At 48.0% G+C, this 22,859-nt stretch overlaps 7 protein-coding genes and 2 non-coding genes across 9 annotated transcripts; 2 read left to right on the forward strand and 7 right to left on the reverse strand.

The window, feature by feature from the left end:
• Positions 1–464: 464 nt before the first annotated feature.
• Pdw03_2572 (CCAAT-binding factor complex subunit HapC) lies at positions 465–1,521 on the reverse strand (the record flags this gene model as incomplete). Its single annotated transcript, XM_066100232.1, has 5 exons — positions 465–470; positions 522–716; positions 813–940; positions 1,000–1,110; positions 1,368–1,521. The coding sequence occupies 5 exons, from the start codon at positions 1,519–1,521 to the stop codon at positions 465–467; spliced, it is 594 nt and encodes a 197-aa protein (XP_065955632.1).
• A 1,349-nt stretch (positions 1,522–2,870) lies between these two features.
• On the reverse strand, positions 2,871–3,526 carry Pdw03_2573 (Prefoldin; the record flags this gene model as incomplete). The annotated part of the gene is made up of 4 exons (XM_014681827.2): positions 2,871–2,903; positions 3,000–3,192; positions 3,324–3,414; positions 3,487–3,526. 4 exons carry the CDS (start codon positions 3,524–3,526, stop codon positions 2,871–2,873), a joined length of 357 nt encoding a protein of 118 aa, XP_014537313.2.
• Positions 3,527–3,758: 232 nt separating this feature from the next.
• Positions 3,759–7,110, forward strand: Pdw03_2574 (MRNA splicing factor RNA helicase (Prp16), putative; the record flags this gene model as incomplete). The annotated part of the gene is made up of 4 exons (XM_014681828.2): positions 3,759–3,780; positions 3,985–5,040; positions 5,095–6,635; positions 6,703–7,110. 4 exons carry the CDS (start codon positions 3,759–3,761, stop codon positions 7,108–7,110), a joined length of 3,027 nt encoding a protein of 1,008 aa, XP_014537314.2.
• Positions 7,111–7,542: 432 nt separating this feature from the next.
• Pdw03_2575 (Oligosaccharyl transferase subunit Dad1, putative) lies at positions 7,543–8,291 on the reverse strand (the record flags this gene model as incomplete). The annotated part of the gene is made up of 3 exons (XM_014681829.1): positions 7,543–7,609; positions 7,693–7,874; positions 8,022–8,291. The coding sequence occupies 3 exons, from the start codon at positions 8,289–8,291 to the stop codon at positions 7,543–7,545; spliced, it is 519 nt and encodes a 172-aa protein (XP_014537315.1).
• A 475-nt stretch (positions 8,292–8,766) lies between these two features.
• On the reverse strand, positions 8,767–11,268 carry Pdw03_2576 (Fungal transcriptional regulatory protein, N-terminal; the record flags this gene model as incomplete). Its single annotated transcript, XM_014681830.2, has 2 exons — positions 8,767–10,620; positions 10,678–11,268. The coding sequence occupies 2 exons, from the start codon at positions 11,266–11,268 to the stop codon at positions 8,767–8,769; spliced, it is 2,445 nt and encodes an 814-aa protein (XP_014537316.2).
• Positions 11,269–12,627: 1,359 nt separating this feature from the next.
• Pdw03_tRNA58 lies at positions 12,628–12,699 on the reverse strand. The gene has a single exon. It is a non-coding gene; the product is annotated as a tRNA-Trp (tRNA).
• A 1,079-nt stretch (positions 12,700–13,778) lies between these two features.
• On the reverse strand, positions 13,779–13,850 carry Pdw03_tRNA57. The gene has a single exon. It is a non-coding gene; the product is annotated as a tRNA-Trp (tRNA).
• A 3,669-nt stretch (positions 13,851–17,519) lies between these two features.
• Positions 17,520–19,917, forward strand: Pdw03_2577 (Fungal transcriptional regulatory protein, N-terminal; the record flags this gene model as incomplete). Its single annotated transcript, XM_014681831.1, has 2 exons — positions 17,520–18,843; positions 18,923–19,917. The coding sequence occupies 2 exons, from the start codon at positions 17,520–17,522 to the stop codon at positions 19,915–19,917; spliced, it is 2,319 nt and encodes a 772-aa protein (XP_014537317.1).
• A 965-nt stretch (positions 19,918–20,882) lies between these two features.
• Positions 20,883–22,728, reverse strand: Pdw03_2578 (uncharacterized protein; the record flags this gene model as incomplete). The annotated part of the gene is made up of 2 exons (XM_014681832.1): positions 20,883–22,660; positions 22,719–22,728. 2 exons carry the CDS (start codon positions 22,726–22,728, stop codon positions 20,883–20,885), a joined length of 1,788 nt encoding a protein of 595 aa, XP_014537318.1.
• Between the last annotated feature and the right edge of the window lie 131 nt (positions 22,729–22,859).

Here is a 22,859-nt window from a genome sequence, read left to right on the forward strand (position 1 = left end):
GTCGTCGGATATTCTGAAGGAAGATGCTGGGTAGATTGGATTGAAAGAGCGCTGATCTGATGCCCCGCGAGGTGGAACAGCTCTGGAGCCCCGCAGGACTTCGGTCTCGGACGCTTGCACTGGCACGTTGACTGAATACAAATACCATGAACATGAAGATTTTATAGATAAAGACACACAGGAAGGAGAATATTGAATTGACTACAATATTATCAAAGATTGGAGACTTGATCTCCTGCTACTCGCACTGTCGTAGATACACGTCCTTCTTCCGCCTATAATTCGCCGCAAAACTCCGAAATCAAAGCAAATCAGTAGAAAGCCAAGTGAAAACCCTAATCTGCCGGAGTCAAATGAAAAAGCCAAGCCGTTAAGCTCTTCTAGATACTCATCCGAACAGAAAAGAGACTGTTGCAGGTGAACACCAAGGAAAGGAGCAAAAGATGCCTTCACACATGCTTCGATTAGATCTGCCTACCTTAGTATGACTCGCCGCCTGCACCAGTGTGAGGCTGACCAACCATGGAGGAATAGCTGTAGGCGGAGGCGTCTTGCCCGGACTGGTCAAGGTTGGCGTTCAGCAGATGGTTCGCGCCTTCGGCATTGGAGAATCCTATGGGACGAGCTGGACCAGGTTCACCAGGGCCACCGACGGGTCCCCCAGCTCCATAGTCAGCGCTTGGGGGCCTCTGGTTATCGCCGCGGGCAGATTGAGTCTGAGATGAAGTTAGTCTTTCAGAACCAACAACTGCTCGAGGCTCGGTTCTAGAAAAGGGTCCTAGAGTTGGTCCTGGGATTTCGGGGGCCTCTACCTCGCGGTACTTGGACAAATAGATCTTGAGGGCTTCAGCGTAGTTCTCAAATCCAAGCGATGTCATAGCAAATAGGATGTCTTCGCCGTTGACTGTCTTGCGCTTCTCCTGTTGGCATTTCTCCGAGGCTGCGAAGATAGCCGATTAGCATGTCTCGTGACTTGGATCAAACAAGAACCAGACTCACCTTCACTTGTGATGAATGAAATGAACTCGCTCACACATTCCTGCATGCACTCCTTGGCTTCTTTTGCGATCTTGGCGTTCTCGGGCAGGGCCAATTTCATAATACGAGCCACTGAGTAAGATCGATGATATTAACATGTTGTGGAGACATCGGGTGTTTAGGGTGATATCATCAAAATCAAGGTCCGTCCATTGAGAAAGGTTGTTTACATCAACCGTCCGATAAAAGCATCTGGAAAAGTGATCCTCGCATAAATGGACCCGAGACGAAAAGAACCGGGGGAGAACCAAAAAAAAAATGCAGGGGAAAGTTGGTCAGGGCAAAGGCAAAGGACGTGAATCGGAACCAAATATCAAGACGCCACCTACCATTTGCAATCGGAAGCCATCTATCCTGCTCCTTCACCTCGAACTCGCTCGGGTGTCCCTGCACGTCGTGATGGTCCTTGTCCATGTGATCTTGATCTTCTCCCGAATGCGCCTCAGGGTCAAGTTCAGCGTCCCTTAAAAGAGAGGTCGACATGATTATAAGTGGTGTAGATAGTTGCGGTGGATCCTCGGCTTGGGCGTCAATACCGATGTTTCGCGTGCTCTGTTGTCAGACCACGTCAGATCACAATGCCGGGCGATCTGTTCCAAGCAGCGCAGAATCGACGGTTCCAAAAGTCCACAGGATTGTATTGGCTGGGTACAAGCCACTTCGCAGTAGCGTTAAAGATAGCGTCAGCCCAGGGGGCGGGTTAACAATAACGCAAGATGCTGGCTCTATGCACTCAATAGCACCAATTAGCCTCGTGTTTCGGGAATGGCATGGAGCACTTCTAGGGACAGAAATTCGACTGCAGTCTAGTTACGCGACCACTCACCCGCTGTATAGAGTACCGACACTAAATATGCGCCTCAAGTAGTCGGGTTTTGGACTAGTGAAGCTGATGCGGGTATCGCGCCATGACCTCGGGAAGGGTTAGATTAGGGGAGAGCCCATCTTTCCAAATCGCAAGTCGCGTAAGGAAGAGAGCTTTAGGGATATTTAGTGCGCTTATTCTGGTTCGTCTCTGATTAGAGCTAAAGTTAAGGTGTTGTGCGTGGATCTGGGGAGGTCAATTGGCGAACCAGAGGTCCTGGCAGATCTGTGGTCATTTTGGTCACTTCACGCCGGTGGACTTGGATCAGCCTTTCAAGACAAAGCACAAATAAAACACCGATGTCTTGAAGATAAACTGACGGAGACAAAGAAAGAGAACTAATAAAATCACGTACTATTCAAATACATGGCCTATCGGCGGATTGATATACTGGTGTGCAACTTGTCTTACTATCCTCACCGATCTACCACTAGAAGCTGGGATCATACATGTATCTAGATCCTCATTGCCTCCTTTGCTATTGCATTAAGTTAGGTTCTTTAGGGCCCAACATAATAGATTGCCTTGATTATTTGCTGTTTAGTCAGGCATCAAGGCTTGCATCCTGAAGTATCCCAAGCACCTACATCGATGTACTTAAGCACATCCAATTTTGTACACGTCTTAAAGGCTTGACTAGATGGTTCCAGTTAGGCATCAACTATGCCGTTTCTTCAAGTTTACTTGGGCTGATATCTGCAAACTCCAGACTCAGCCATCTCATGGCATGACTGAGGTCCGAGAGCCCCAGCTGAAACACTCATGAATCAAACATGATGGGTATTTGTTTTTTTTTTACTAAAACAAGGAGCTAATCTTGCAAGGTTGACATCAAAGCACAAATCAACGCTGCATTATGTCTAGTTTTTTGTTGTTCCCAGTAACGCCGGTAGCCTATTGCTCTTGCACTTAGATAGCACCACCCGGGAACACGTAAATCGAAAGTATACAGATAAAAGAAATACCATTAAGGCTGCACAACCTGAATGTTGTTCTTCTTCTGCAAGGTGGATAGTAAGGTCAGCACTACTCGTGTAAAGTTCTCCGGAAATGGTTTGAGGCTGAGGAATAGCCACAAAACAGGATATGCGCTTACCTTCCAGTTATCCAGCTCACCCTGCTTTGACTTGTACTGCTTGAGCATGTCCTCCAAAACTTGCTTCAACCCATCCGAGTTGGTCTTCAGTGTAGGAAGCACATCTTTGACAGTGCGCTCAACCAAAACGCCATTCACCACGCGGAAACATTTGCGGTCTGCGGGGAGAGGGTCGAGGGTTTCAATCACAAGTCTTAGAAGGTTAGCTTTATGCATATTCGTTGAGATATCGCTTGGTTTGGTCCGCTCGTGGTGTAGCCCCCGATCCAACCCTAGCATTATCCTACTCTGCTGGAACAGCGCATAACCAGGATAGTGACTCACTTGTGTTCTTCTGCCTCTTGCTCAATATCACCAATCTTTTGGGCTAATTGCTGAAGGGTATTCTTGAAGTTGGTGTATTGGTGCTGAAGCTCTGGATTGAGGGGCTTGCGTCAACTTTTGTAAATTCTCAGGGTTTCGCAGGGACAAGAGAGGAAAAGCATACCCTGCTGCTTCTTGGGGTCAATCTGTTTCTGGCTAGACATGATGGCTGTTTGACAGGGTGTGGTCGGCACGTGGAAGCTCGAGAAATTAAGATGACGATGCGGGGCGGTTGCTTTGGTGTTGGCAGAGGCCATTATGTACAGTAGAAGTTCTGATGCGCCTTACACCCATGCACAACCTACTTTAGCTCTGAATCTCACACTGATCTACTCAACTTTCAGATTAGCCTCATACATCAGTGGAATCATTTTTGATTTAACTCTAGAATACCATATGCGTGCTCTTCATGAAGCAGGTTAGAGACCACGTGACTGAAATTGCAATTTGCACTGTTTGGTTGCGATGGTGAGAAGACGATCATTTCGCTCTACAAATTTTAGATGTTTTTCTAAAATGAAATTGAAATGGCTACTTGATGCTGCCTTGGTCGGACTGCTAAAAATCTATCTCTTTAAAATGTAGAAGCCATGTCCTGCTGATGTCATTGTCTGTTTGAAAGACTGGAAACTGGACTCCCAGGGCGGTGGCGAGCTTCTGGCAATAAATGGCGGTGAGGGGCTAGCGCTAGCCACAGTCAGTAGGAAAGAGGTTCAACTCCGCGGAATCACTTTATCATACACCCAACCCCGCGCAGACCAGACAGACTCATACATTGCAAATTACTCCAGTCTTAAACCTGGCTCACAAGCCTGGCTGAGCAACATGTCTCGCAACGATATGGGTCCTCCGGCCAAAAGGCACAAGGGCTTCGGACACCTCCCTCCAGGCCTACGCGACGCAAAACGAAAGGACATTGACAACTGGGAAACCAATCGAATGCTCACCTCTGGCGTGGCGCAACGACGAGATCATGAGGGCGACTTCATGCTGGAAGACGAAGAAGCGACTCGAGTTCATTTGCTCGTCCACGACCTCAAGCCGCCTTTTCTCGATGGTCGCACGATCTTCACGAAGCAGTTGGAGCCGATCTCTGCTGTTCGTGATCCGCAAAGTGACATGGCGGTATTTAGTCGGAAGGGAAGCAGAGTCGTTAATGAGCGCCGACAGCAGCGCGAACGACAAAAGCAAGCACAGGAGGCGACAAATATCGCTGGCACAGCCCTGGGCAACTTCATGGGAATCAAAGAAGACGAGGGAGACAGCGCGGTCGCTGAGCCTATCGAGGAAACCTACAGAGGAGGAAATAAATTTGCCAAGCATATGAAGAAAGGCGGTGGTGGCGCCAGCGCTTTCAGCAGTAGCAAGACCATGCGCGAACAGAGAGAGTATCTGCCCGCCTTTGCTGTGCGTGAAGATCTCATGAGGGTCATTCGGGACAACCAAGTTGTGGTGGTCGTTGGAGAGACTGGATCTGGAAAAACCACCCAGCTAACCCAATTCCTACACGAGGATGGCTACTCCAAGTTCGGTATGATCGGATGCACGCAACCTCGCCGTGTGGCTGCAATGAGTGTCGCAAAGCGTGTCAGTGAGGAGATGGATGTTGATCTCGGTGCACTCGTCGGATATGCTATTCGTTTCGAGGATTGTACGAGTGATGAGACGGTGATCAAATGTGAGTTTCCACCTTTCCGCTTTGATGTAATCGTGTAGCTAATCAATCTCCTAGACATGACGGACGGCGTTTTGTTGCGAGAATCTCTAAACCAAAAGGATCTAGACAAATACTCCTGCATCATTATGGATGAGGCACACGAAAGAGCTTTGAACACCGACGTCTTGATGGGTCTTCTCAAGAAAGTTCTGGCCCGACGCAGGGATCTGAAACTGATCGTGACCTCAGCAACGATGAACTCTGAACGATTTTCGCGCTTCTTTGGCGGCGCCGCAGAATTCATCATTCCTGGTAGAACCTTCCCTGTTGATCTTCACTTTTCGCGCACACCCTGTGAAGATTATGTGGATAGTGCTGTCAAGCAGGTCTTGGCCATTCATGTATCCCAGGGCGCTGGCGATATTCTTGTCTTCATGACTGGACAGGAAGACATCGAGGCAACCTGCGAGCTGGTCGAAGAAAGACTGAAGCAGCTGAATGATCCTCCGAAACTCAGCGTCTTACCCATCTACAGTCAACTGCCAGCCGAGCAACAGGCAAAGATCTTCGAGAAGGCGGCTCCGGGCGTGCGCAAAGTAATCGTGGCTACGAACATTGCTGAGACAAGTTTGACGGTCGACGGCATTATGTTTGTCGTGGATGCAGGTTACTCAAAGCTGAAGGTGTACAATCCGCGCATGGGTATGGATGGTCTCCAGGTCACCCCGATTTCCCAAGCCAATGCAAACCAGCGATCTGGGCGTGCCGGACGGACTGGGCCGGGCAAGGCCTATCGTCTATACACGGAGACGGCCTACAAAAACGAGCTTTACATTCAAACGATCCCTGAGATTCAGCGAACCAGTCTTTCTAACACCATCCTTTTACTGAAATCCCTTGGCGTGAAGGACCTTATGGACTTTGACTTCATGGACCCTCCCCCACAAGAGACAATCTCCACCTCTCTTTTCGAGCTCTGGGCGCTGGGTGCTCTGGACAACCTGGGCGATCTTACATCTCTAGGACGTCGCATGACTCCATTCCCAATGGATCCTCCTCTTGCCAAGCTCATCATCATGGCATCCGATAAGTACGAATGCAGCGAGGAGATGTTAAGCATCGTCGCAATGCTTTCGGTCCCGAATGTATTTTATCGTCCCAAAGAACGAGAAGAGGAAGCCGATTCAGCCCGCGAGAAATTCTTCGTTCCGGAATCCGACCACTTGACCCTTCTCCATGTTTATACTCAATGGAAAACCAACGGCCACTCGGATGCCTGGTGCACCAAACACTTTCTGAACTCCAAATCCCTCCGCCGCGCGAAGGAAGTCCGAGATCAACTTCTCGACATCATGGTCAAACAAAAAATGCCCCTCATCAGCTGCGGTACAGACTGGGACACCATCCGCAAGTGCATCTGTTCGGGCTTCTTCCATCAAGCCGCACGAGTAAAGGGCATTGGCGAGTTCATCAACCTCCGTACAAGTGTGACTATGGCGCTCCATCCCACAAGTGCCCTTTACGGTATTGGCCACGTGCCTGAGTACGTCGTCTACCACGAGTTGCTCCTGACATCCAAGGAATATATGTCCACGGTGACATCTGTTGACCCTCATGTAAGTTGCCACCCTCCTCATGTTCGCCTAAATGTTATCTTGTACTCAACTAACTCATATCTCCCAGTGGCTCGCCGAACTTGGCGGTGTATTCTACTCCGTCAAAGAGAAAGGCTACTCGCAGCGCGACCGCCGCGTGACAGAAATTGAATTCAACAAACGCATGGAAATCGAAGAGCAGATGGCAGCTGACCGTGAACGCGCTGCTGCTGAGAAACTGCGCGAGCAGGAACGCAATGACCCCGCACGTCGCAGAACGGAAATCGAGGTTGGCGGGAAGTCCACCGTGCGTAAACCTATCATCAAGCCAGGACGCAAGATCGGTGGTTTGACTGCTTCGTCTTCTTCTTCTTCTTCTTCTTCTTCCTCGCGGCATGGAGCCCATGTCGATGGAGCTCACGATGGTGGAAGTCGTCCTGGAAGCAGTGTGGTCAAGAGGCCTACGGTTCCTCGCAGACCAGGACGTGCATTCTAGTTTTGGGGTGAAAACAACTCCACTGAGGGCTTGAAGGTCCTGTTTGTACAACATCATTTCGTCTTTTAAATCCATCCACATGGATCTTGTTCAATCGATACCCGCCATTGCGTTTTGATTCAGCTCATTTCCGAGTAGTCTGCTTTACACCCAGGCTATCTCCGAGATACGGCCCCTATGAATGAGATATATGCTTTTCCAACAAGCTAATCTTGTTTAAGTAGATATGTCAAATATGAACATTTTTTTTCTCAATCAAAGACGAAGCGTACAGGGCTAGAACAAGGATCTGCTTAAAAAGTCCCAACGTGTAAGGACATCCAAGAGGCAACATTCCCCATCCCACTCAGAGATCGAAACGGACCAACCCCATACAACAAACAGAACGAGCCAGCATTGTATTGAACGGAGGCTTTGAGCGTTAAGCACAGCTCAGTTGATAAAGTTGACGCAGAAAAAGTGTAGGATCAAGCTTCCAAAGATGTAATCGGCGAAGGCCCTGAATTAGAAATCAGTACATGTCTTAGGGGAACAATCGTAACGTTGAATTTCTCCACAAAAAAGACAACAAACGAAACTCACCTCTCATGCGAAGTACCCGTCCCTTGCTCTTCGCTCTTCTCTGCAAAGTGCGCATTCTTTCCCTTGGAGCTCGGCTTCGATCCAGAACCAGTACCGTTATCGCTAGTTTGCATGCGCAGACTTGCCGTAAGGACAAATTGACCAACAGCCGCACTGAATCCACTGAGGAAAGCATTAAAAGGCTAAACAGGAGGGAGGAGATGTTAGTTATTGGTCTATAAAATTCCAATGGCGAGCCACGCATCGTGTAGACAAGATAAAGAAAAGAAAAGGGAAAGGAAAGCAAAATGACCAAGACAGCATATGCAAGTCAGAGCTTCTCAACTTACATAGTTTCCAGCTAAAACACAGTACATGAACTGCAGTCCACCAACAAGTACTAAGAATGCCATGAAGGCATCTAAGAGAAGTGTCCGCTGCGGCGTTGTGGATGCATACTGCTTCCAGACATGGCCAGCAATTTCAGCAGCTGAGGCATTGGCCTTGAGGGTATTTGGGCCTGAGGAGAGTTTAGGTGTTGTGAGCGCAGGCGCGGGCGTGGGCGTGGGCGTGGAGGATGCCGCGGAGGTAGTTGAGGCCGCGTGGCGCTTGGGAGCCATGATTTGGGATTTGGGGGATCGATGATGTTCGGATGTGTGTAATTGGCGATAGATGGATTATAGAGAACGCAGATGGAGATTACACTGGAAATCGGTGTAAGGACGGTGGGTTGGATGGCAATGGCGGAGTGGAAACTGCTGGCTGATGCCAGCTTGGAGCTTGTTACTACTGTAGTCACGTGGCGGAGTAGGTCCCGATTTGGAAGTATATAATCAAGTGATAACGGACATTTTAGTCAGTTCACAGTTTAATGGTAGAATCATTGACTGATGCATTTATATGGTGCTTTTAATCTGTGTGTTTGATTTCCGGTATACAGCGTTACCACGGCACAACGTCGCTGATAGAATGCATAAGAGGGAAGAGGGGTATCTTAACAAGTGATGGAGAGGGGATATCATCCAGTAACCAACGCTATAAGTCATCACATTATTAATAGACACAGCCTTAGACGAGAATGGAACCGTCAAGAGGTTAGGTAAACCACTCGGGAACATTGGTTCCATTGCTTTGCTGAGAATCGTCATTTTCAACATCCATCTGGAAATCACGCATGACTTGATCCCATTCCTCCCAACTGAGCTGAGCAGACTCAGGAAGCGGAATCTGATTCAAAAATGAGTTGCTCATGTCTGTGTTGTAGGGCATACCTGTGGAAAAGCTCGGTGCTGAGATATTATTCTGGGCCGGCGGGGCATCGAAAATATTGTTTGATGCAGCTAGAATATTTGTGCCAGGAAACAAATTTTGGAGAGCACCCAATGGTCCATTGCTCAGGTCGATATTGTAGTCTACCTCGGATGCAGTCGGTGCCGTTGAGCTTGGTCGAGTTGTCGACGGAGAATTCAGCATACCCGTTGGCACATGAATCCGGGGAAGTGTATTAGGACAGATTCTTTGAACGGGCTCTATTGTTTGGAGGAATGGTCCAAATTTGAATATCAATTCTTGCTGTTGCTTGTCCCGGGTAGCAGCAGCTCTTTTCATCAAGGCGGCAAGTGGACGCCAAAGCATGCCCTTTTTATGAGTGGCCTGCGCGGCCCATTCCGTGTAGATCAGACTGACAGCGCTCCAAGCTCGATCGGTAACAGGGCAGATTGGTCGGACGCATATCTCAGACAGAACGAATGCGACCCCATGCCATTGCATATTAGTCCGGAACAGCCAGCCCCATTTGGCGGTTTTGGTGTCAGTCTCAAGCAAGTGGCCAAATTCGAGGACCTCAATTGCAGTCAGAAACAAGCTCTCTCTGGTTTCTTGCGACACATTTCCGCGGTCTCTTTGGGTCATCGGGTGATGGACTATCAACCATAATTTGGCAAGAATCAGACGCCCAACTGTGGCGGAGCACCACTGCACGGGGATGTTCATATCACAGTGCCTGATATACCGTTGTTCGCATCGATCACTGATGATTTGAATCATCCGTCCAGCACGATCTATGTGCGGTAAACTGTTAGGCGCACGAAATCGGGCGCTGGGACAAGCGTAATTTGCTCTCCGCAAAGCGCTCGTGATCTCACAGCGAATTAGACAGAATGTTGCATCTGTGCAGCCTTCTTGTTCTTTAGGGGGCTCTTCCATGTCGGGCGACAGGTCGTCGTCATTGATGTTTAATGGCAGTAGAGTATCGTACATGCTCTCGTGAATGAGTGGGTCCGTCCCATGGTCTTCGGATGAGCGGACATCCAACAGCGAGATATGCCACCATAAACGACGCCGCATCTCCGTTTCGAACGGTTTCAGGGCGAAATTGGTGCCATCCCGGTGTAGGCCTAAGCCCTGAGCAAGGCGTAAAACGACGGATGTCATGGACCATACAAACTTGCTATCATCTTCTCGCCGCACGCAGACCAAGAATAAGACAGCGGCTTGCAGGAGGATCAAGCTTTGTGTATTCAAAAACCCAGCTTTTGCCAGCGCTTGCTCCGTAGCAAACCTGTACCGCTTGACAACAGTAGTTCGGTCTTCACCGAATTGGAACAAGCACTCGTCAGGTTTCATGCTGACAATGCTGCAAAGATACATGGAAAATATCAGTGCCTCTGAATTTTTGTCCAGGGCATCTGGATGCCTTGCTGCCTCTACAAAAAGTTCTCTGGCAGTCGGTCGGTGTACGATGGTGATCAAAGGAGCTACATTTTCCCGATATTTTCCCCACAGTATTGGGACCTTGGACGTGGGGGGATGAAACTCTCGAAGAGATTTGGAAAGCGAATAGAATCCAAAGATGAACCCGTCCTGTGAACCCGAGTGAGATGATTCTGGTGAGGGTGTGTCATCTTCGCCTGACGAAGAGTGATCAAGGATATCTTGCAGTTCCTCGATCTGAAGCATGTTAGTATAAAGTAGGCTGGGTAGCAAAGGAGAATGGGCGACATCTACCTCGTCTCCTAGACTAGTCCAGAGCCGATTGCTGACATATCGGCTCCGACCTTCATCAATGACCAACCTCCCAAATTCATTTTCAAACTTTTTGGGAGCAAGTTTCTTCGGGTCCGATTCTTCGAACGGACAGACACGTCCACCGTCAACCTGGTTCTGTGGCCCGGCCGAAACAGACGTTGGCACTGTCGGTTTGCTCCGACCGGTCGAAGATCCAGACGCATATAACGGCGCCTGAACCGAGGTTGATGTACCTTCGGTATGACCACTGCTCCTAAGATGATCTATAACACCTTCCAAACGACGTAGCCGCGAAAGCAACTCTGCGTCCGGTGGACGTTTCGATTTCCGCGGTGCACGCCCAGGAGGGGGAAATATACAGTCTATGCCGGCTTTGGTGCAATTCGAACACGGAGACCTCTTGTTGCATCGAACTTTCCTGCGACGGCAGGTCACACAGCTGCGCGAGGTCGAGCTCGGGGGTTCCGCAGCCGCGTGGCGGGGAAAAGTGGCGGTCAGGTTCGTAGGTAGTGGAGTATTTGAAGAATTATTGAGATTCAGCTCCTCTGGGGAAGCTGAATGGAACGACATATTGCTGGGGTAAGGAAATCGAGTCTTGCTTCCCACATCATTTGAAGCCTATAGATTAGTGGTTCTAGAAAGTTACTGGCAAGAAATTGCTGGCAGGACTACGAAAATTGTCATCGCATCTGCATCAAGTAATCGCCTGGGGCCGTGAAATACGGACATGTGACTGGTTGGAGTTCCTTTGTGCCATGACTCAGCACCATGTCTAGCCCCAGAGCCCCGGCCGAGGTGGGGACACCATCTCGTTTAGGCAAAGGGCCGTTATCTCCGTTTAACTCGGGAGGTCTGTGAAAAACTCGTGTTGTATGGAAGATATGAACCAATTAGTTAACCAACTCAACGTCTATAGTGTGCAACGATCCAAGACTTACTCTTAAGAGCTAGTTCGGATGAGTGTCTTTAGCCCATACTCTTCTTTGAATTGTCCGTCTCCCATCTCACCCGTTAGGTAGTATACAGAACACCAAAAATCAAGCAAGCCATCTCATAGTGATGCTTATCCTTGAATGTTAGCACTTCAGTATACCTACTCTGCCGCTTGTCCCCATCTCTTGTGGACAGCAGTGATAATTAAAAAAAAAGCCAGACAACACATCTATCCAACGGGCATAAATCTTGTTCAAAATGTCTGTCTCCGATTTAAAGTTATATTTGGGATTAGCCTCGAGCATATACTTAAGGCCGCTATTGATGCCAGGAAGATCGAAATAATGCTGGGTGATGTTGCAGCAATCTGGGATCTGGGACGTAGCCTCCGATATCTGCACGTCTGAATCGTTGTCTTATGGAGAGATCTATACAACTGATTTGGTGATTTTTTTTCCACCTTGGAATTCGTAGCCCACCATCTTAGTATCTTATTTCCACCACCAGGGCAAGAGACTCCCTAACATTGTCTTCTTGTTCCACCTCTATGAGCATGTTTCGGCACTACAGACTATTAAAATAGACGGCCTTCCTTCTAGCGAGGTCACAATCAAGACACGGGGGTACGACTCATCGAAGTAAATCCATTGACTGGCCCTTTCTTCTTTTTTTTTGCGAGAAATGACAGATCTTTTGGTAAGAGGATCTGCCACCCAGGTGAATGAGTTCACTCATGTGGAAATATATCTTCCCACTTAGTATTTCAAACGGAACATATGTATAATTGTCTCATTTTATGTCCAAGGGTAGGTATGAATTCTAAATCATAATAACATAAGAGGGCCTGAAACCTAGGCTAAAACTCGAATAAGGTATTTAGACAGAGAAGACCACCCACATCAAAGGGTTATGGGTTGTACTGAGGCGTTGAAAGGGATCTATAGTACCAAAACCCAATAACAACTACAAGTTATCCAAAAAAGGTCAAAAAAGATATGAACCCAACCCGATTTGAACGGATGACCTTGAGGTCTGGAATCTCACGCGCTACCGCTGCGCCATAGGTCCTACTCGATATATTAAGAAGAAATGTGTCAAAATATAAGCAATGTGAATCAAAAAGATAAGGGTGATCCCTTCCATAGGATCTACGCAACGTAGACCACAAGCGAGCTGGCCACCCAAACACATGGTGAATGCGATAAATTACAACCTAACATCTCAACACTGGTTTATAATAGCTAAGTGCTTTTGAGCTTAGAATTACTATTTATTCTTTGCGATATTATACTCCTGTTAAGCAACGTAATTTTCAATACCATGGTAACATAGCCCTTGAGTTGGTGCGTACCAAAAGCCCCATCAAAAGCTATCAAATGACATTGAAACAAATTAGAAATGATGTGAACTACTTCCTTGCCTGTTATTCCAGGTGTCGCCTTCTTGATTAACTTAACTAGGTATACGTGAACAAAAAGCCAGCTTCTTCCCGAAAAAGTTGTATTTTCTGCCTAAACCAGTCCCTGAATTGTGCTTGGTAGAGTTCTTGGCACAGAAAGTGGGATATAGCCAAAGTGACTTGGATTTATTCTCGGTTTATGCTAATGTATAAACTATTCCGTACCTGTAATGCGTTTCACAAGCGACTCGGCCATCGTTAAAACACTCGGTAAATGCGGTATGTTCTACATTTACACCTCAATCACCATGCTTTTACTTTTCATTCCTAATTTTTCGATGGTCATCGACAACACTGACTAGTACCATATGGCCAAATATAGTAGAATCGAAGGCCTTGTAGTCATCCTTTCGAAAATTACCAAAAGTGACTGAAAATAACGGTGCCAAAACTAAAGACATACATATCGGAATCATTAAGCTATTAGACTTTCTTTTAGAACCCCGGAAGAGACTTTACATCACTTGGAAAGTAGGAGGCTACAAGGAGAAGATCCTGTCGACTATTGTTGAGATATCAAGTTGTAATTTATCTCATTCGCCATGTGTTTTGGGGTGGCCCGCTTGTGTGGTCGGCTTGGATGTTAAATATGTCACCTTGTTACATCCAGGGCTGTTGTCTTGCTAAGAAGGTTTGTACTAAGATTTCAGGCAGGGGAAGGTGTGTCAACAGGACACATGAAAAAAAATGAACCCAACCCGATTTGAACGGATGACCTTGAGGTCTGGAATCTCACGCGCTACCGCTGCGCCATAGGTCCGATTTGATGCTAATTTCAGTTCCAAAATTGATAAAATAACATTGCAAGCCACACAGAACCTCTTTCTGACCAATCTTGCATCATTCCAAAGGATGCATTGCCGTTGAGACATGAAGTTGTGCTATACACTCGTCCATTGGAACTGGACAACCGAGAAATTGCAGTCCTAACAGGGTAACCCACTGCTATCGGATGCTCTTTGGCTATCACAGAGGTGTTTATGTGAGAACTGGCCAATGAGTGTTCATTGGGGATCCTACATAGAAGTTCAGACGGCGCCTGGTCAACTTTTGGGTTAAACCAGGGACGTAAATTTCGACTACCTAATTACCTAAAGAAATTGCCCATTGAATCCAATTTTAAGAAGCCTCTGGCAAGTGAGAGGTACTCCAACTACCGCGAATCAATGAAGTGAGCGCGTGGGCGTTGGACCTTTCGAATTAAAGAAAGACCCGTGGACGGAGCAGAAATCTTAATACGTGAGTTACGTTTGTGGCAGAGAAATCTAATAGCTGTAGATCGCCAGAGAATGTCAAGGGAAAAAAAGGACGTCAATTTTGTTAGAAATGAAATTGGAAATTCTCATGTTTCTTACGACCTCCCGGCTTGGAATTGATTTTCATTCTCTCTTTCATTCTCTCTTTCATTTTCTCTTTCATTTTCTCATTTCTTTTGGAATTCCATTTTCCTCCGTTTTGAAAGTCTATACAAGGCGATGATTCCCAATCGAAAAACGATCTAAAACGGAGTTTCCATGGATTGAATCAGTGGAGTCTGCACACATGGCAAAGAGCTCGTCTAAAGTCGCACCGGCAATCGTGGCAGAGTCTGTCAGCGTCTCCTAACCCCAGCTTGGCTGCTGCCAATGCAAAATGGCGCGCAGAGAATGATCGGGTTTGCGTGTCCTCTCTTATAGTATCATTTCGGTATGACCGCTACTCGACCCGCACACTTTCATGGCTTGGTAGAGTTGATATAAGGTTGAAAAATGGATCGCCCTCGGCTAAGAAATCACCTTCACCAGCTACTTCGGCTAAGCTTCGGCTAAACTTGCATGGTAAATCAAGGCCATCCGCGTCAAGAGTCTTGAAGTAACTTGGTCCGAGCGAAACTCCACTCGCATCCCTATGTTGCAGACTCGACTAATGAACAGCGAATAAGGCTCACCTCGGGACGCAATCTGCAAAGCTTGAAGTTGACAAATCATGTAAAACTGCGCAAGAAGTTAAGCCTTTTTAAATCGTGCACTGGTCGCTTCCCGAAGTAATCCCGAGCCCGAGCCTCAACTTTGATCGGCGGATCTTCCTGCTTGCACCCATAGCAGGGAGTTATTGAAAACAGTATCATCCCTCGTCGAAAAATAGCTCTTTTCGAGTTCTCCAATCTCTAGTCTCGATTCCCCGTGTTGAATATGTAATGTATGGATGGGGGGGGGGGAGGGGGGGGAGGGGTGTTTTTCCAGCCCTACCCACTGTGCGACCGGTAAGACTTGAACCGTTTCTTTCTACGACGTCGGAAAAATGAGGATTCTGCTTGTGGTAGCTTGGGAGCTTAACTTAAAATAATGGGGGCATGCCTAGGGCTTACCGTTTAGGTGGAATTGTCCCCTCAAGAATCATTTGGACTGGCCTCGAAAGTCGTGGCAGCGTACTGTTTTCCATGTTGGAAGGGCAAAATGAAATATCCACGTTTACAGAACTTAAGAATGTGGTACCCGTGTCTCACTACCGAGGAAATAAACAAGTTGATTGATCACAAAAGCAGAGCCCAAAGATGCTCGGAGAGAAGTCCGTATTTTCCGTCAGAAACCTCACGCGCTAAAAGGCTTGTCGTGACGCAGAGTGGATACGACAGACAAATTACCCCGATCCAGTTCGTAGCTGGTCAATAACAAGCAGAGGAAACGCAAAAGTCTCCTCGATAGACCAGTATTAATACATCTATACAATCAACTGACTGGCTGGAAATCGCATTCCACAAAGTTTGTTGTACGGCTTCAAGTCTACATCCAACTCTACAAAATTACATAGAATACATCATAGGAAAAGACATCTCTTTTGCTCGAGCGTTCTGTAGGGCCCGCTTGTTTGGCATACCGAGAAAATCATGCCTAGAGTGAGACTAGCTGAGTCTATCACATGGTTTATGGGAACTGTCTTCTATAACACTGCTCATCCACATTATTTATAGCGTCGAGTGGGCTCATTGTGGAGTGAACAAAAATTGAGACATACAGAGATAGCTCAAGGGCTATTTTCTACTCCTTGGTGAGGACGATCTATATATGCTGATGCGAATATGACACTCTGTTCAGTACGGAGTAGATATACCACGCTGTGTCACTCCACCGCGCCCGGCGGGTGTTCAGGATACTAATACTCCACTCCGTATGTGTAATGAAAAACATTCCCACCCAAGCTGTGTTGTAGATTTAAATCCCCAAAGTTTGAATTCCCATTCAATTCCCTCATCTCCGAAATTAGGAAGCCATAGCGAGAATAACAGGCACGGTTTTAACCGTCGGGCACTTTCAATAGGCCAATTATGGTCTGCCAGTACCAATGGCTTTTCAGTGGAGATGTGGTGGCATAATGATTCGCCATGTTTAGCTTTAGGCTTTCAACCTTCATCACCGTTTCATTTAGAATTCGGCGGGCTGGTGCTGTTTTCTCCCCGAACCGTGAAGGAGTTATGGTAGATCACTTTAACATTACCCCTAACGAAGTTAATCCATACCCTATATTGTGCATACAGAAGTACTTGTTTGTATCGGATTTTAGATTTTCCTGACCGAGTTGTCGTTCTTTTAGGGTAGGGGAAGGGCTTCTCTTGACAGATGAAGTTGATCTACATGTTGTAGCATGACTTGGACCCCTAGTTTTGGCGGTCATTAAGGCGGGTTTTCTTCATTTTGATCGAGCTGTGTGTAAAAGATCTGCTCGCTTGTGTTTGTTCAATTGAAGAAAAACCGCGCTAAGGCGCTGAGCGATTGAGTTACCAGGATAGGAAATAATGATGCTTTAGCACCTCACATATCAGGCCACAATACATCAAAACCGGGGATAATATCCCCTACCTGGCGGAACAATCTGGACTGCAGCCACATTGAGGCCAGCCTTTAAGGAAACACGTGAACAACTTTCACGAGTGGTCGTATATAACACCCTAGATCCAGTTTAATCGGTTATCGAAAAGTGACAAGGGGGTACACTAAAACTGGAAAAGGCATCTCGGGCCGGAATCTGGTGCTTATGTGTAAGATTACTCCGTGAATGGACTTGAAAATACATTCGATGTATTTTATATTCTATCCGCGTGGAGAAACAACATCATCTCCACTTCTCCAAGGCTTCTAGCCTTCCCTGAACACTTTAGAATCTTTTTGCTTGGAAGCTTTGATCAATTCTCTAGCTTTCACATGATAAATTCCTGAACTTCTTATTCACATCCTTGTCTCTGACATCGAAATCGATCGGATACTTTTTTGTTGGTTCAATTTTCATGCCAGTTCCCCATTGCACGATTTTGACTAGATAAAATGCGTCGGTACACACAGTAACCATCGCTAATCAGACGCACCATTGAGGCCATCCCGCAATTTAGGCTAAAAGACTAGCAAGCCATCATTCCCTGACAGTTTCTGGCGCGCGCGCGTGTGTGTGTGTGAATATGCCAGAGACTTCCCCTGCACCCCATGGAGAATCAAGCACCTTGCAAGGATCAGCCGCCCAGCAGTTAAATAGATCCTGCGAGTCTTGTCGAAGTCTCAAGGTCCGCTGCCTCCCCAGCCCATCCACGCCAAATCAATGCCAGCGATGCGCGAAGGGCAAGCGACCATGCGTTTTCGTGGCGCCGCAGAGACGGCGGCCCCGGAAACGGACAGATTCGCGCGTCGCTCAGCTCGAGAAGGAGATGCAGATGATGCGCTCACTGTTGAGAAATCACATCCCCGGAGAAGAACCAGGCTCTAGCGATGAAAGCGACAGGGACGATGTACAGGATCGTGATTCGGCCGATGCCGATTTTAAGACCAACATTGCCTTACGGGAGAACTCGGCTCATTCGTCCGAGGATGTCCGTTCTATGGGTTATTCCCCTGAACTACTGATCACCCCGCACCCCAGCATGCCTGATGGTGGTGGCTTTTCGGCACCGCCGACTTTTTCGGGTATGCCAGCTGGCTTTGTGCCGGAGCATGAGAGGATTCCTCCGGCGGACGACGTGATCGACCGGGGGATTCTGTCCCTCGAAGATGCGGAGCAGTTGGTGGCATATTTCATTCACGAACTCGCATTCTTCTTTCCATTGATTGTCCTGCCTTCGAACACCACGGCTGCCCAACTGAGACAAACAAAGCCAATCCTCTTTCTCTCCGTGATTGCTGCGACATCCATATGCATCGATGCAGGCCTGGCAGCTGTGCTGAACCGCGAGATGGTCCGCCTCTATTCAGAGCGGTTCTTCATTGAGGGCGAAAAATCACTAGAATTAGTGCAAGCGCTACTTCTTATGATCATATTTTATTTCCCGCCCATGTCGCCTTTGAAGCTGCAGTTTTATCAGTACACGCACATCGCTTCGACGATGGCGCTAGAAATTGGACTAGCAAATAAACGCCGTGTCTCGAAAAAGTCTGATCGCGAGAGCAGCAGACATGATGAGGTATTGGCTGAGCAGGCGAGAGCAGTCCTCGCCTGCTACCATCTCGGTTCGAGTGTCGCGATGAAAACCCGTCGCCCAAATCTGCTCCAGTTCAACGACTGGATGACCGAGTGTCTCGTTCAATTAAAAATCTCGCCGCATCGAACAGATCAACATGTGGCGACATGGTTCGAGCTCCAACGAATAACCGATGAGGCAATGTCCTCATTCGGTCTGGACGACACTAGTACCGCATCGCGCCTAACCGAGTCGCGGGTCCAAGCCGTACTACGCTGGTTCGACAAGCGGCTTGAAACGTGGAAGAATAATACCCCATCAGAGATGCTCACTGGTAGGAAACGCCAGTCTTCTTGCTTCGTGTCAGAAGCGTTCAAAAACCCACCTAATACTAATCAACTCCCGCAATCCAGTCCCCATAATCCTCGAATACCGTTACACAGCACTAGCGATGTACGAACTTGGCGTAGGAGAAGGCTATTGCGATCCGACCGCACTAAAGCGACGATATTTCACGCTGCCGACCCTTGATGAAGAAGACAACGTTGGCAGCGATACACAGGACGGCCCTCTCAGCGCAATCCGTATCGATATCAATATCAAATGGATGAACGCCGCGCATGAGCTATTGGACACCGTGCTGACCTGCAGCACGGAGACGATGCGTAAACTCCCAAATATCATGTACACCCGGTTCGGGATGGCCGTGACATCCCTGCTGAAAATTCACTTCTCTGTGCGAACCGGTGCTCTCGGGGAAGTCATCACGGTGCAGGCCGTGAACGCGGCCTTTTATCTCGAAGCCTTAGCCAACAAGCTAAGCGAGGCCAGTGCCGGGGGCAAGTACCATATCCCCAGTCGATGGTACCATATCGTGGGCGTAAAGTGTCGGGATTGGTATGAGCAGCTGGAGCAGCGGCAGAGTGAAAGGATAAAAGTCGGTTCTCGAATCGTATCCAGGATTCCGTCGACCGGTACTACAGAATCAATCTCAGGTCCAACATCGCACACCAGCCATGGTCAAAGCCAAAACCAAGGTCACGACCTACACTTGGATCAAGTCCCATCAACGATGGAATCCTTCCCTGTCGTCACTATGCCCCCAATGCCGGCGGCAGCAGATGGCATGGGCGACGGATACGTAGCGATGGGTGGTTCCGGGATGTGGGCCATGGATAGCGGGCATAACCCGCATTTCTACCCGACCAGCACGGCGGCGTACCAGCCTTCGGTGACGCATGTGCAGAGGTCGCATGACCAGGCGACGTTATCGCCTCAGTTCTCGTACGAGCCGCAGAGGATCCCGGTGAGTACTGCCGGGCAGCATTTGGCGAGGGCGGGCATGGATTTGGATGGGTGGCTTCCTGATGGAAGCATTTCTGGGGGGCAGCCTTTGCCTGAGTTTTGAGATAATAAGAACGCTAGGATGAAGGAGGGATGGATGCACATGTGTGTGAGAGTCTATGTAATATCATAGATCAGACATATGCACTATAGAACTGTACATGTCAGCTTGTCCATATTTTAAACCGATAACCTATCGTCACATCAGCAAGAATTATGGGATCCCCTTCAGTGCACGAGAACAAGGTCCAAAAAGACAGAGCCCAGCTTAATAATCCAATTCTGATAGATCTGGAAGGTAGCAGCCATGCCCATCAGTATCCAACAAAACAGTACACAGTCAAGTCACCAAGATGGAGAGAAACGAAACGAAAGAGATAATCTTCCAAATTTTCAACGGATGTCACATTGACCCATTTCGCCTGAAACACATGTACTCGCAAAGCGCAGTCGGAGGCTCGGGAGAATCGGAACTTCCGCGATGGGACCCGTCGGGGTTGATTGATTATCAAGGATATATTGAACATGGGTCTGATGTGGATTTCTTCCGGATCTTGGTTGTCCTTTTCTGCATTATGGAGTATGATTCTAATGTTGCATAAGCATGACTCTTTGATGGCATGGCCTGGTGTCTGGTACTCGGCATTTGGGCAGATTCCGAGCCGAGGCCCAACCCACATTTATTGTGGAAAGGGTGAGGACGGATTTGGTTGTGAATGCATCGTTGTTTGGTTTCGATGTTATATTTCTTTTGGCTATTTGTAGGTGTTCATATTTGAAGGCTTCACAACACACCCAGGATCTATGGAACATCCAAATCCATGGACAGGGATCTGTAGGAATGCACAAGAAAACCTTCATTTATGCATAGTTTATGCAAATAGTCGCAGGAAAAAAAAGGTTCGTCAATTGCATAGATAGAACGTGGATATCAAAAGCCAAACCAGGACCACCCACTTGGTCTATTCAACTACCCCGGAAAAATCAAAAAGATCACTGCACGAAGAAAAGAAAAAGGGTCTAAACAAATCACAGGATTGAAAACACCTCCAAGGCATCCAGAAACCCAGCAATAGCTCCGATACCCGCCAATCCCCTTGTAGCATTACGAGTCAACGACTTATGTCGATCCTTGGCATCTTCGCGCGAAAATCGGCGAGATGGCGAGGGCCGGAAGCTAGATTCGGGAGATGAAGAAGAAAGTGGGTATGCGGATGGATGGTGGCGCGGTTGGAGTTTGTTGTTAGCGATAATATTATATGCCTGATTTCGAGCCCAGCGAGTATCGGAGTGGACTTGGTTTGGCGATGGGCCTCTAGGAGAGGAATGGGTGTTGGGAATATTGATAGCTGGGCTTTGGGGCTGGTTCACGTTCATTGGGATGGATCCGGGGGCTATAGTGTAGTCTTGGTTTTCGTAGTATTTGTATGGCGGCTGGGGAGGTCCAGGTTGTGTTTGTGAAGGTAGTGGTGGAGGATGCAGAGCATGATTAAGGGGTGGGGAGCTACCGCTTGGGTATGTTGGGGATCTGCTGTTGAAATTATTGTGACTCGGAGGATAGGAAGAGACACTGTTGGAATGGAAATGGCGGCCTGGGATGGGGTAGGTGCTGTGGGAGGGTCGAAGAGGGTCGGATCTTTGCTCGTCTTCGTCACTTGAGTTGGTGACTCCCGAGTTGCTGTGAGGGCAATCTCGATGCTTGAATTCATCGGGCTCTAGTTCGCTTTCTACACGAGCCTGGTAGCTGGAGTACTTTTGGCGTAGCTCTGCTGCATGCCGTCGGGCCTCTTGTGAATGAGGGTGTCTCCAGTCTACTGTTGATCCTTCGAGGTAGTAACCTCGGACTCCGTGACTATCAAAGTCTAGCCCCTCCACATCATCTTCTTCAGTGTCTGAAAAGACGTAGACTCGAGGGTGGATCAACTTGTTGGATTTGTTGAAGCCTTTGCCGGCGTGATGAAGTTTTGAAGGATCAACCAAAGGCACCCAGAGTAAAAGCAGCCGGTTCAGTGTGCTCTCGGATAGCTGAACCATATCCTTTGAAGATCTTTCCACATCACTCAGTCCCACGTCACTGTCTCCAAAAGTAACGATAGGCAGTCGTGTCGGATCCGAGCGTCTGGTTGCGGCAGCCAGTGGTTTCCATGCCGATGTCAAGTTGGACGAGTAGTTAAACCTGATTCTCTGGTTTGTCGGGTCATTGGGGGCATCCAAATTCTCCTGTTCCACAAGATCCCACAAGCGATCGAGGCGTTTGATAGACCAATATCGAACGATAATCATGTTCTGAGATTCTGCTTTCTCCTGGGCAATCGTATCATCGGCGGTGGGTGTAAGGGACTCAACCTTAACTCCCTTGTCCACGCTGGATTTGACAACTTTTCCAAGCTGTAGGATTTGTAGCATCACAATCAGGCTGAGCTTGAGCGATTCCAACTGGGCGAGCAAATAAGTGACATGATGCTTCCGGAAACACCATTTAAGTCTCTCCTGAAGTGGGATCCTCATAAGATCATTGTCGTTGTCGGTTACCTTCAGCTTGTCCAGCATGTGTTCGATTTCAATCAAGATCAACTGGCCTTGTTCAGCAATCTCCCAGACCTTCTCTGTTGCCTCTGAGGACTGGTCCACATCTGTGCCCTCAATGGTCTGCCCAACCTGTTTGAGTGCGAGAGCATAAAGCGAGATTCCCTTGGCGATACTATGAATTTCCAGTCTTGACTGAGCTAGTTGACAAGCCGCAGCATTAAGGAGCAGTGAAAGCCGAAACCCCGCGCCAGCGACCTTAACAATGGAAGCCTGTGAGCCTTTGGAGAGAAGAAGCTCATTAGTAGAATTTCTCAACTCCAAATTAAAAGGTCCTACCTTGTGCCATGATGTAGCAGTGTTTCAGATCAGAAGGCAAAGTGGGTTTCCCTGATCATAACCTCGAAGCTACTCTCTCTGCCAAGAACTAGAGCCGCAAGCCTGCTTATCAAGTGACTCATGTCTGACATGTGTACGGAG

Source organism: Penicillium digitatum, chromosome 1 (assembly GCF_016767815.1).
Source record: "Penicillium digitatum chromosome 1, complete sequence".
Taxonomy (NCBI): Eukaryota; Fungi; Ascomycota; class Eurotiomycetes; order Eurotiales; family Aspergillaceae; genus Penicillium; species Penicillium digitatum.